We start from the raw sequence: 12,983 nt of genomic DNA, 5'->3' as shown, positions 1-12,983 counted from the left end.
GATCCTGGAAACTTAGGAGTATCTGTTTCTTTAATAGCACATCTGTTGGACTCTTTCTTGGGATTGTGGCCCATCATAGGTCTGAGTGATTTGCAGACACCTCACTTACAGGTCTGCCCTCACTAGAACTGGAAGCTAGTGAATTTCAGGCTAAGCCCTCGACCTGGGGTAACCCTTTTGGCAGATGACTGCAGTGCTAATTTACACCTGCCTTAGGCCTTAGAATTTGCACCCGTCAGAGTCAGCATGGCGGCAGATGATGTGGTGCTACTCCAGACACTCTGTCCTACAGCTGAGTAACAGAGCCTGAGGAGCTCCAGATGGAAGATGGGTCAGCCCTCAGGCTGCAAGCAGGACTGTCAAAAGATTTCCAGTTTCCCTGGGCTGAAATGGAATCTCAGAGGCAGGCATATCTGGGGACACATCATTTGATACTGACACTAGGTCAACACTGTGCTTCATTGTCTGCCCTGGGAAGCTCCTGGCAGCTCCTGACACTGATGCACTGGTCAGTTCTACTGTGCTGCACAAGGCCTAGAAGAATATGGGCTTCAGGACAGGACGTCGTGTTTTGTTGTACATAAAACCACACAGATGTGAAACACATCACAAGCTCCTACTAATGAGATTCCTGCCAAAAATTCTTATGTTTGATACAAAGGCCAAGTCTAAAATCAGGCTTCTAAAAATCCTAATCTTTTTCCAAATCATGTAAGAGAACCAAGTATGAGCAGGACAATTTTTAACAGAATGCAGGAATTGCCACTGTAGAGCAGTGTTCTCCCAACACACCAAACTAGTACAGAAAAATATCTTTCTTTCACTCTGATAGAGTCAACTAGAGGAAAAGTGACTAGGCAGCACTGATATAAATGCCCTAAAACATATACTAGCCATAAGAAGTGTCTGCTGTTGAATATTTATTGAGTGTATTAGGTAGGAAATGTGGCAAGGACTGGTATCCCCGGCTCTTGTTTTAAGTGCTTCTAGTTACATATTTCTTCCTAATAATATGTTTTTATACATTAAATTATGCATGTATTGATTTTTATACTGATTAATTTTAAATTACTTTAAATTTTGTTTCCCTTTGGTCTTGACTATTTGAGGCAGCATAACTACACCACTCAACATATTTTGAAACCACACTTCCTTTCTACTTAGGGTTTATACCTTCAAGCAAACAAGTCTCAATCAATGTTTTAATATCTCTCAGTCATACTTTCTGTAATCCTATGACAACACTTCTGTTGTTTTTGACTTACTTTCTTCACAGCTTTGCAGTTGAGAAACTAATTTTAAGGTAGCTTGCCAAATTACTCTCACAAAATTAATTTTAGTTAGATTTACAGCTTTTCCACAGAAGCATTTTGATTTGTCATGAAATAAAGTTTCCCAAACAAGGAATTTCAAGTGTTACACTGTCGTCTTCTCCTTCTCTCCTATGTTATCACTGCAGAATGTCTTACAACATCAATGAAAGACAGTACAAGGGTACAAAACACACCACTGCCATCCAGTACTACTTGCTCATGCTGGGAAACAAAGGTCAACACAATAAAGTGTTACTCATTCAACAACTGTCTCTATCATTAGTTACCTTAATCCCAGAACCAGTGTTAGTGCTTCATGCAGACCTGAGGTTAGTAAAAGACTAAAACTTTAAGAAGATGTAGTGGTCATTTCTCAATCAGTGTGAAATTCTTTTTAGTGTGAACAAGGGAAACAAGGAAAGTTTGCATACAATTTGGTTACAAGCTTAGTGCTCTAGTAAAAGTAAGAGGAACAAAGGGGTTTTTTGGACACTTTGTCTTACCTTCAGATAAACAGAACTGATATTTAATGATCTAAAAAGAGGGGAAATAAAATAATGAAATAATCATAAGGAGTTCAAGAAATGTCAGAACAGGAAGGCCTTGAGTTACTAATTTTCTTTTACTGATTTTCTCATTAGTAACTGAAAATGCAGTATCCTCTTATAAAACAGGTAAAATATACTGAAAAGCAAAACTGACCTTACACCAACTTTGCAGCTAACAACCCGGAAATAAATGGATGATTGCAAGGCTCACAGATTTCAAGGCTCTCTAGTGAGCCTTAAAACATTCTTATGAGGAAGATGTGTTTAGATTAAATAATGTATTTCCCTGAACAAGCCCAGATGAAGGAGTACCAGTGCTTCCATGGAGATTTTACACATGAGAATGTGATAAAATTCACGGTAAAAATACAGGGTCTGGTTGCTGCATTAAAGCAATTTGCCAAATCTTAATGTCAGGCATTGGCTCATGATGCCAGGCAACAGAATAAAGATTTAAAGGCAACTTTACCCAGATTCTCAAATATATGTATGTATATAAGTATTTTTTTCTTTTCTTTCCAATTAACTCTTAATGATGTGCAAAGGTCTGAACTTTTAGTCTTTATAAGTAAGGATACTGCATTTCGAGTAAGATTGGATAAAATCAGTTCTTTACTGTACTTCTTACCTGTCTCCGAGGGCAAATGATGGTAAGGTGCTGGACAGAAAACCTGAGCAGCAAAATCCTCAAATGTTGTAGGCTCTAGATGATGTTGAACAATCGTTTGCAGGTATCGTGCTCTCTCCTCGTAACTGGTTTAGCCAAGAATTAAGGATGAATTTGTAACACATACTGTAACTGCTAAATACCAGTGCCCAGGTATTCAGAACTCTTGTTTTTATTAAACATATATCTCATGTATTTCAGTGACTGTGCACATTTAGTATTAATTCTTTACATAACTCTGATAGCTGATGCATAGAAGTAATAGTAACAAAGATGAAACATGCTTACCGTAAACCTCATTCAACTCTTTTCTTCATGTCTGATGCAAAATTCTCTGCAATTTTCCCCCCCATCTAACAGCAGCCACTAATACTCTTTGAAGCAACTGATTTGCCTGAACTGTGGTCACAATCAAATAGAAAAACATTATTGTAGCCTGAAAGATAACTTTAGCATTAACAAAGTAAATGATTCTGCACTTTTCCGTAACAAACCGCTTCCATAATCCCCCCAAAAAACCAAGTCACCAACCCACTCACACATAGTTTAAGATACATACAGGGCGAAATTTGAGTATTGGGAAAAAAACCCTCATGAACTGTGCTGTTAGAACAAGCAAGAATATTTGTAAGGAATCTGCAGGACCCTTAAGTGCTGGCTAACAGGGTGTCGGCAGGGCACTGACAGCAAAATACTGTACTTCTTCCTTTTCCCCTGTGCTCTCCCTCTCTGATATTATTGACAAGAGACTGGTATCTTGAAGTGTTGTTGCTTTTGAAGAACCCTCTCCAGGCTTCTTGTTCCAGCAGGCCTGATTGTGCTGTTAGCACAGAGAGAGCGAGAAAAAGAGAGACTATTTCTGCTGTTCGTGAAAGCAACTATGGAAATGGCTGTCAAAATGTAGAGCAGCAGGCAGCAACATACAATTATCAAGAAAAAATACCATGCTGACTTCACGTTGTATAGTTCCTGAACTGGGAAATCAGTTAACCTTTTCTCTCACAACTTTTGAAGTCTTCCAGCTGGACTCAATACATTGAATGAAGGAGCCCTTCTCCAGTTATCTCACAGAACCAGAAACCCATCAGAAATTTTCACTGGCATCTACACTTGTGCACACTTCTCCCTTTGTTCTTCACATTCTGTTAGTAGATAGTGAGATGATTTTCTCCTTACACAGCTCCATCTTCCTAAAATAAAAGGCCCCAAACAAATCTTCATGCTGTGGAGGAATGCACTAAGAATCAGTTCCTTTAAAGCTCAGGGTTCCGATTTCAGGTTCACAGCTCTTTTGTGGGGGACAGTGAGCAAACAACCTTTCTGACTCAACGTCACCACTTGTGAAACAGGGGTAATGTGGACTTGGCACAAACCTTTTAGCAATCCAAACATGAAAACTGCATTACAAGGGGTCAGTGTTTCTAGTAACAAGTGCTCACATTTAAAATACGTAACAACACTATTTTCAGTTAAGATAAGCAATAAAATTCCCAGCCCCAAATTAAAGCTGGACACAATACCCTTCATCTTTGCTTTAGAAAATTATATTTCAACAATTGGTCTCTTCCAACCTGGTTTATTCTATTCTAATTACAGAACTTTCCCCCATCAGACCTTTTTGCAGTGTTCTGTACAGCAGATTTACAGTAGATTTTTGCAATATCTCTAAATATGAAAACAAATAAATATAGAGAGTATAATGACTGAAAACAACTTCCAGTGAATAAAATTGTCTCCACTGTATTTCCTTAGACCACACCTTGGCTACATAGTGAGACTGGGAAATAATTTTTCCTTCAAAATCCACACACTGAATTCTTTCTGGATCCTGAGACACCTGAACCTCAGCAGAAATCTGCCTGGAGAAGTTATATCAGCAGCACTGTGACAAGAGAAAATATGAAAGTCTCCCATTGTAATGGTTCTTAGGTTAGGGGATAAACACAGTGTTGAGCCTTAACAGAGGAAAGTAATACAGCAGTTTTTAGGAGGCTATGTATAAGCGGTAGAGGATGAAGCTGATGGTTGAAGTCTAAATAATACTACGTATCTCAACTTGTTGAAAAGCACTTTTTTCATTGGGGGAGATTCACAGCTGCTGAATTTTCTGCAGTTAATAGAGTCCTTTGATTCACAGCAGTGCCCCTTGCACAAAAAATACTGGCCTTTGTGTATTACCAGAAACTAATTTTCTATTTGGCTGAAAAGGGAAAAATGGGGTTATTGCTTCTGCCTCCTACAGAGCTTTTCATTATGCCTGATGCACTCAACTTCTAAGCTCTTCTGAGAAAAAAAAATAACTGAAGAGGCAAGAGGTAGAAAAATGAGCTTGTTAGCACATTAGAAGTGAAGTATCTTGGTGGGCCCTAGAAATTCCCAGTGGTGTGTTAACTTATCACTCTATGCATGCTGGCACTGATAGTCTCCCAATTGATCACTCTCTTTTCGCACTGAAGGTGCTGCCAGGAAGCAAAGGCTGAAGGCCCACAGGAGAAAAGGCTCCTATCAAAACAAGCTGTTTTTAAAAGTCTGCTTGAATGGGTAAAATGTTTCATGAAAAAGTAGGGTGGAGACACCTACCTGCTTTCAAAATGCTCTACTTTCAGAGGTCTCTAAAGGAAACCTTTTAGTTTATCCTATTATATCCAAAGCTTATACACAAATAAGACAAAAATGAAGGAAAGTTACTGCTTTGAATGTGACAAGGACATTCCCATTCTCTATCTCCTAACCCAATAAAGAAGTCTCAACACAGATGCTGACTGAGAGGATGTTTTCATTACACAGTGGAAAGGACACGCTTATATCCGTTCTAGAAGTCTAATTCAAATGCACACTTAGTATACCCAGAGAAAAGTAATTCAGATAGTCAGGTCACTGCTCATCATGGGAGTCCACAACACCATCTATTAAAAATGGAACACTTAACAACAAAACAAAAAATCTGATGCAAATGCTCAGTCCAAAGCTTGCTGCACTCTGCACTGAAAAATTACACACTCTCCTCAGAAAAGCTCCTCTTACATATAAGAAATTGAGCAACTGAGACTGAGGTACTTTGATCTTCTATTCACAGACACTTTCAGAACATTCTAGTATTTTAACACACCAAATTTGTATGTTTTTTTGTGGCTGAGACAACCTAATTCTATTCTGTATTTCAATGTAACTATCTGCAAGAGTAACCATAAACCCATGGTAGTTAATTTCTACATTACTTCTAATAGGCTAGACATTTATTTCTTTAAAATGCTGTTCTCTAGGGAAGAGTTATTAGCACCTAGAAATTGAGTGGTGCACACAAAGTCAATGGCTACTAATAACAGGGCAATGCAAGCTGTATTCTTACTGCCAGTGGATGTTGCCACTGGCATTAGCAATTAAGATGGAATGGGAAGGATGTGCGGACAAACCAATGGAGAAAGACTCTGGCACAGAGAGTGAGTTTTCTGCTTCCGAAGAAGGTGCTAACTGGAACAAATGAGAAAGGACAAAAAAGGTAAGAGATAGAAAGAGATACATTAATTATACAGGCACTCAGCCAAACCTGTCAGCTAAAAGCTCGCAGATATATCATCTGCAAAGAGTGTAACAAAACCTGCAATTACTTCATTGTACTTTTTCAGAAGATATTGCTCTGAAAAATGCAATCAGTGCAAGTGAAAAATAAATAAGTCTGGAAACCATACCTTTATAGGTCACTCTGGTTGTACTCACTCCAGCTAAAATTTCATTTGCATTACAATCCATTTTACTTGTTCTCTACATCTCCAGTTATTTCTATTAATGCTGGAAATACTGCACTGTCTATTATTACTGTAAACATTCTCTGAGACCTCTTGATTTGCACTGGGGAACAAGCACTGAAAGTCTGGCTGCTCAATCACCTACTTATGCCTACTCTCTCTGCAAATGAACATCTTATGTTTTCACCTCTCCATCACTGTTGACTGCATCACTTCATTAATTGAAGCTCTGTTTAGATTCCTGTGGCAGCATACATCCACATCTTGCATGTTCCTTTTGTATAATCCAAGACACAACTTTTCCCAGCCATTAGCTCTTACTTAAAATCTCAGTTATTGCCATACTCTTTTTTTCTGGCCTCCACAAATTTTTCTTCCTCCTTACATCTAACCTGAGCACTGCAAGACCACTTTGTGAACACACTGCCTAGATGGGGCATCTTCAGATATTGCCATCACTCTACCACTCCCTAGAGTGAATGCAGGCTACTTATTTTAACTTTACAGTCCACAGCTATTTGATAATTTTATCCAACCCACGCTTGCCTCCAGTCAGTTAATGCAGGCAGCAGCTCTCACTCACCTTGACATTTTTTTGACAAGTATTCTTTTTTTCCTCCATGTGGCTTCTTATGCCTAGCACTACCTCTCTGTAAGTGTCCACAATACAATCCCCTCTCAAACACTCCACTTTGTTGTGATGTTTATCACAAAAAGAAAGGAAAACGCCTTGGAAGTCTGTTGCTGTGTAGATCACATAACTATTCATATGCTGTCTACTATTATTTCCCATTTCCCAGAATTTTGCATCTGCCTTCGTTTGTGTCTTCAGTTTTATACTTGGCTTTTTTTTATTTCTGGAGGACAAACAACACCTGCCTTGTGCTGTAATCTAACTCAGTACAGCGAGGCCTGATGCCAAGGACAGAGATGTTTCACAAGAGAGAAAAAAACAGCTCTCCTCCTTGCATCTTCATCCACCATCTGAACCTTCTCCCTTTATATCCCAAACAATTCCCTCACACTGCCAATTCTTTTATCCACAGCATTGTCATCCTTCAATTTGGTAAGGAAATGCTTTTGCTACATTTCCCCACATCTCAAATTCTTTGGTATTTTTCCTCCCTTGAAATTTTAACCATGCAATCTCCCCAACATACATACTTCCCATTGTTCAGCCTCTTCTACTGCCTCCGTCTTTCAAGTCCTTCTGTTGAATTAATCTCCTCTTAATCATTTCCACAGATTTATTGCCATTGTGACTACATGTTTTCTTTCCCTTCTTCTTATTCACACTTCTCAGTTTTAGAACTGAATAAAATTACAATAAATCTATCTAGTCTTTTGCAGAAGAGTGGATGCATGATTACTACGTTACAATAACGCAGGGAATACCAATACTCAATTTCATCAACCTGAGGCTGAAGAAAAACACAGAAAAAGCAGTTTTAATATGAAGTAACATTTCCAAGACTTCAAGGATATGGCACTTCACAATTCTGTGATCTAGCTGTTACCAGGGCACCTAAGTGCTAGGTTTGGAAAAGGGCTGGAGAAAAAAAATCCTGGTGTCCACTCCAAAGACCATCTGGTAACAAACAATTCATGATAACTGGAATCCAGGGACTCTCCTCTCCCAGGGAAGTACCATAACCATTAGGCTATAGAGATCAGCATGTACTTTCCCTGTGATTCAGGGGAGATCTTTATGAAAGGAGGAGCAATTTCAGCGCTGAACAGAGTGTGCCTGATTACAAAACGTCCTCAGTCCCAATGGTTAGAACAGTTTTGTAAGAGGCAGGGGATGTGGCCTCAAAATTGGAAACTGCTCTTGTTTCCTGGCTGCCTGATGTAACCAGGGAGTTACCTCCTGTTGCACCTGAGTGGGCTCTAATCCAGCGAGTATACCTTCAAAACTCTTAGAGCATTGGTGCCTTGCAGGTCAAATGAGCAAATATTTATCTACTCATTGGATAAAGAGAGGCACGAACTGGGCATTTGTCTACTCAGATATAGCAATGCCTTAGGCAGCTCTAGTGTGTGCTCAAGTGAGCAGATCTCTAGAGAAGCAGAGCAGTGAAAGCTTTAGACACCTGTGAACTTCACTGGCATCCAAGAACAAGGTGTTTGCCGTGCAGAGACTTTTCTGACTTGTATTTTAGACTCATGAGGAACATGGGTCAGATCAACAGAACAGCTCTGTCTAAAGTCTCAAGACTTATGGAATAAGAAGATAAACAAAATGTTTTATCAGGAGACTTCCCCATCAGCTTCTGGAGGGAAGGATGAATGACGAGGACCCTACACAATGAAGAAACTTAAAAAAGGGATGAAGTGATGCACAGCTCATTAATACACTAAAATGGTGTAATACTTACAACGTCAGATCAATGTTTCTTTTGTTCAACAGAATTTGAAGGCAATGCTTTTGTGAAGTCACTACAGATGCCAAGGGCAGAGACTCTGTATTTTTCAAAAAGCCAAAAGAAAGTATTTAGCACTTCAGATACCATAACACAAAGTTATGCCTCAGCTTCCATTTTAGTAGACAACTTGAAGATGATATCTGGATGAGTTAGAATAGAATAGAATAAACCAGGTTGGAAGAGACCTTCAAGATCATTGCGTCCAACCCATCAACCAATCCAACCCACTTAAACAACTAAACCATGGCACCAAACACCCCATCAAGTCTCCTCCTGAACACCTCCCCAGGCAGCCCATTCCAATGGGCAAGCACTCTCTCTGTATAGAACTTCTTCCTAACCTCCAGCCTAAACCTCCCCTGGTGCAGCCTGAGACTGCGTCCTCTTGTTCTGGTACTGGCTGCCTGGGAGAAGAGACCAACTTCCACCTGTCTACAACCACCCTTCAGGTAGCTGTAGAGAGCAATAAGGTCACCCATCAAGATCATTATAGCTCAGGCAACACCCCAGAACGATGAAGCTCCAAGTTGCAAGCTCAACAATGCTGCAAGCATTCCTACACCCACAGTGAGGGGCTGGTGAAGTCCAGTATTTATCATATAAGTTGCTTATGGTTATTATTTTTCTTTCCTTAAAAAAACCCCAACCAAACCAAAACAACAAAAAACCAACAAACAACAAACCCAGAAAAAAGAAACAGGATTATGAACAAAAGGACTCCCTTTGTGAAAGGGAGTAAAAATGTGGGCTCTTCAGTAATTTATTTTCCCAGCACTGGGTCTCTCATTCAGAAAAAGGAAAAAGCAAAATCAGACACTCTGTGGAAGTTTTATTCATAAATTTTCTCTCCTGGTGCTCTGTATTTATATAGATTGGCACACTGGTGCAGTATGTTACAACATAACTGTATATTGGGATATAGGATCCCAATACAGACAGTATGTAGCGAGAACCTTTGATTCTAGTGCTAGGAAAAAAGAGGTTTTGATGTTTGCCTAAAAATATCTCTGAGAACAAAAAAAAAAAAAGCCAGAGAATGAATTTCTCAATAGCAAGATGGAGTTTTTCATGTCTAATTACAAATGACTGTCAGAAATACATGTACAGCTGCATCCCTGGCACGTCCCACTGTTAGCAAAGTCATCTAAGAAGTCAATACATATTGATATGATTGTAGAAAGTATGACTTTGTGAGCCAGACGTTTGGAAAGTAATTTAGACAAGCAGAAACCGAAGCACCACTCTATCCTTAATGGAAAATGAAAATCCTCCACCCAGAGATCCTTGCTTGTAGGATCAATGGACAGTTGCAAGAGGGTTTTTTTAATGGCATGTAGACACTATTTATAGAAAAGAGATTAATAGTACTTTAAGAAAAGCTACATAAAATGACACCCTCTTGTTTACTACCTTTGCCCCCACAGCAAATTCAGAAGTATACCTCTTCTGTTCTAGGAAAAAACCAACACCAAATCTGTAGTATTGTCAGCATACAAAAGTGCTCCAAGGATTTTAAAGGCCAAAGGAAACAAAGAAACAGTGAGGCACAGTAAATGGCATATGCTGCTAAGAGATTTTAAGTTTCTCTCTCCCTGGTCTGAAAATGTGTGCAAACCCCATGTAATTAATTGCTACAGTTTGAGCTACTCAAAATGATGAAAACATCCACTCTAATGGGTAGATTTTTCCCAGCAAAACACAAAATTCCTGACATCAAAATGTGAAAGGAGGATTGCCTCCCTTAAAAAGATAACAAGTACAGGTTAGGACCAAGTTTTTATTGCAGCTGAAAGGAAAAGTTAGCCATAGCAAAATCCAGTGTGTAAAGGAAGACAGGACAAAACCCACACATCAGAGAAATTGAAGTTTTTTCTGGGAAATCTCGCTCCAAAAGAAGAGATTGTGCAGTGGCTGTCAAACCAGCTGAACTCATACTGAGTCACAGCAATTTGTAGTCTTTGTTGGCTCTTAGAATGAAGGATGTGAGTTGGGCTGCTATTGATCCAGTGCTAGAAGCCCTGCAACTAGCAGTGGTTTGTATGTAGGTGGGTGATCAGTATCAACTGGCCACACTGAGAGGAACAGTTAAAGTTCTCTTATATTCTGAAAAGTGACTCTGTAGAAGTGGCATCATGGTGTTCCCTATTTATTGTATTTCAGTGATTTCCACATCTAGTTTGAACAGTATACAAATAGATTTTTTTTCTCCCCCCCCCCCAGTTACATTTTCTGTTTACTTAAGTCAACTTGATATTCTAAAGTCAGCCTGGGTTCTTTCTTGTTTCTCAAACACTGACAAAATAGCAAATGGCATATAGATATTTAGCTCTGTGCATCTGTTTACACAGCTATGCTGTAAATGAAAGCACTTTCTGCATATACAATTGGAACTTAGCCACAACACTGATGACTCATAAGGCAGAACCCAGTCCATTCTCCTCATGATGCAATTGATTTAGGTAAAAGAGAAGGAAAGAAAAATGTACTGTGCTTGACACTACTAAACAGGTGAGATTTTTTTTCCCTCTAATGAAAATATTTTCAATACCAGTGAAAGCAATAAAATGTAACAATGTATTTCAATACTCATAAAAATGGAACATAAAGCTCAAAGGAATCAAAATCACATGTTAGAAGTAAAGTTCTATTTTGCATTTCATGAAAACATTTTAAAACTGTGTAAGGTACTCGGTGTTAATTGTCCAAAATCACTGATTTTAAGAAATATACAGACACCAATCTACCAACTCATGTAGATCTCTCATTCAAAAAATGAAAACAAATGTACAAAACAAAGAACATATTAAGACTGTAGAATTGAAGCAAATATACAATGTAGTACCTAATCACCTCTAATAAAACCCCTTTTCAACACAAGTTGTAACTGCAAAAGGGCTGAGGCAATCTCTGAGGTATATTTCTTCATGGAGAAAATAAGGGAATACATAATAGATCAACTAACACAAATTAATCACATCCTTCCAGATCTTGCAATTTATTTCCAATGCACATAGTTGCATCATTCTTTAGATTAATATAATGAAAATGACTTTTCATTTTTCAGTTTAACAAGTCTGTGATAAATTAAAAGTTATTGGGCAAATTATAGCAATGTGTACTTTTGCCATTTAGAGGTGTTTTGGTTTTTTCTTTTCCTTAAAAGCACTAATCTCACAGCTAAAGGAGATTACTTCCAGTATATCTACCCTTTGGTTAAATGGTTAAAAGTCCTGCAAGGTAAGGATAAGCTACATAAACATGCAGCCACTGAGTGTTTCCAAATCAATCCTATTGCTTTCTGCCTAGTTTACTAACACATTCTGTAGTGAAAGGCATTGACTTTATCTGCATTTGTGTAAGAATCTTCATTTTTCCAGTGGGAGCATTCTAAAAATGGCCACATTTCTGCAAGAAATTGTCAGTGATGCTTACTTTTTCCACGAGAAACCTCAAGACATTTAACATTCTGCAACATTGTCCTTCTAGGAAAATCCTTGATATATTGTTTATTTTTATGTTGTTCCATCACATCTTACAGCTACCTAAATTCTTCGGTGGTTTATAACATCATCTAGGAAGGAAAAAAAAGCTGTGATTCATCAGCACAGACAAAGCTGGGCTTTAATCCATTCCTATAACCATATTGCCAAGTCTATATTGTTTACATTGCGTCTCAATTAAGAGACAGGCAGGACACCTGGTACTTCTTTATCTAAGTCCCACGGGCTGCCAGATGACTCAAAATCCATAACAGGTGCTAAGGCAGTGTGAGTGTAGCACCATTAACACAAGCTGGAATTGGATAAAATTTGGACTATGCTTAACCACTTAAAACACTCAATTATGGAATGAAAAATGTAACCACTCGGCACCAAACTCCTCTACAAAAGGCACTTACAAAGATATATGGAATTAAAGTGCAAGTGTAAGGGGTTAAACAAGTGTTAATCTTGCTGTGATTTTCATGTAGTTTAATTCTGAGGGATAAAGTTGGGTTTTCTTAAAAGAGAACCATGTAAAATTACATGTACTCACTCAATTAAATGAAATGTAATTCTGATCATCTGCTTATGCAGCAAAAATGACAAACTGATGCTCAAGCCTTCTAACAATTTCCAAGTTAAGGACAAAAAAATATCCAGGTTAACAATACTTACTGAATTCTCTGTAGAACCCAGAAGTTATTTTATTTCGAGGACTTTGGCAAATGAAAGCATCTTATGGAAGGATTTTGAACCCAACAAGAATCAAGTGAAAAACTACATGATAAGACTACAAGGTAC

At 38.5% G+C, this 12,983-nt stretch overlaps 1 protein-coding gene across 9 annotated transcripts in view; it reads right to left on the bottom strand.

The window, feature by feature from the left end:
* The window catches only part of RALGAPA1 (Ral GTPase activating protein catalytic subunit alpha 1), a 142,086-nt gene that overhangs the window by 5,890 nt on the left and 123,213 nt on the right, over window positions 1-12,983 (bottom strand). For 8 of the 9 annotated variants that reach the window (XM_054162060.1, XM_054162062.1, XM_054162061.1 and 5 more), the window contains one exon: window positions 2,490-2,614. In XM_054162060.1, coding sequence (XP_054018035.1) covers window positions 2,490-2,614 — 125 coding nt within the window. Of the gene's footprint in view, window positions 1-1,816; window positions 1,848-2,489; window positions 2,615-12,983 lie in introns of all 9 variants that reach the window. The other variant, XM_054162064.1, reaches the window with a different exon arrangement.

Source organism: Dryobates pubescens, chromosome 5 (genome assembly GCF_014839835.1).
Source record: "Dryobates pubescens isolate bDryPub1 chromosome 5, bDryPub1.pri, whole genome shotgun sequence".
Taxonomy (NCBI): Eukaryota; Metazoa; Chordata; class Aves; order Piciformes; family Picidae; genus Dryobates; species Dryobates pubescens.
The sequence above is the reverse complement of the archived record's forward strand: the minus strand, read 5'-3'. Positions and strand labels throughout refer to the sequence as shown.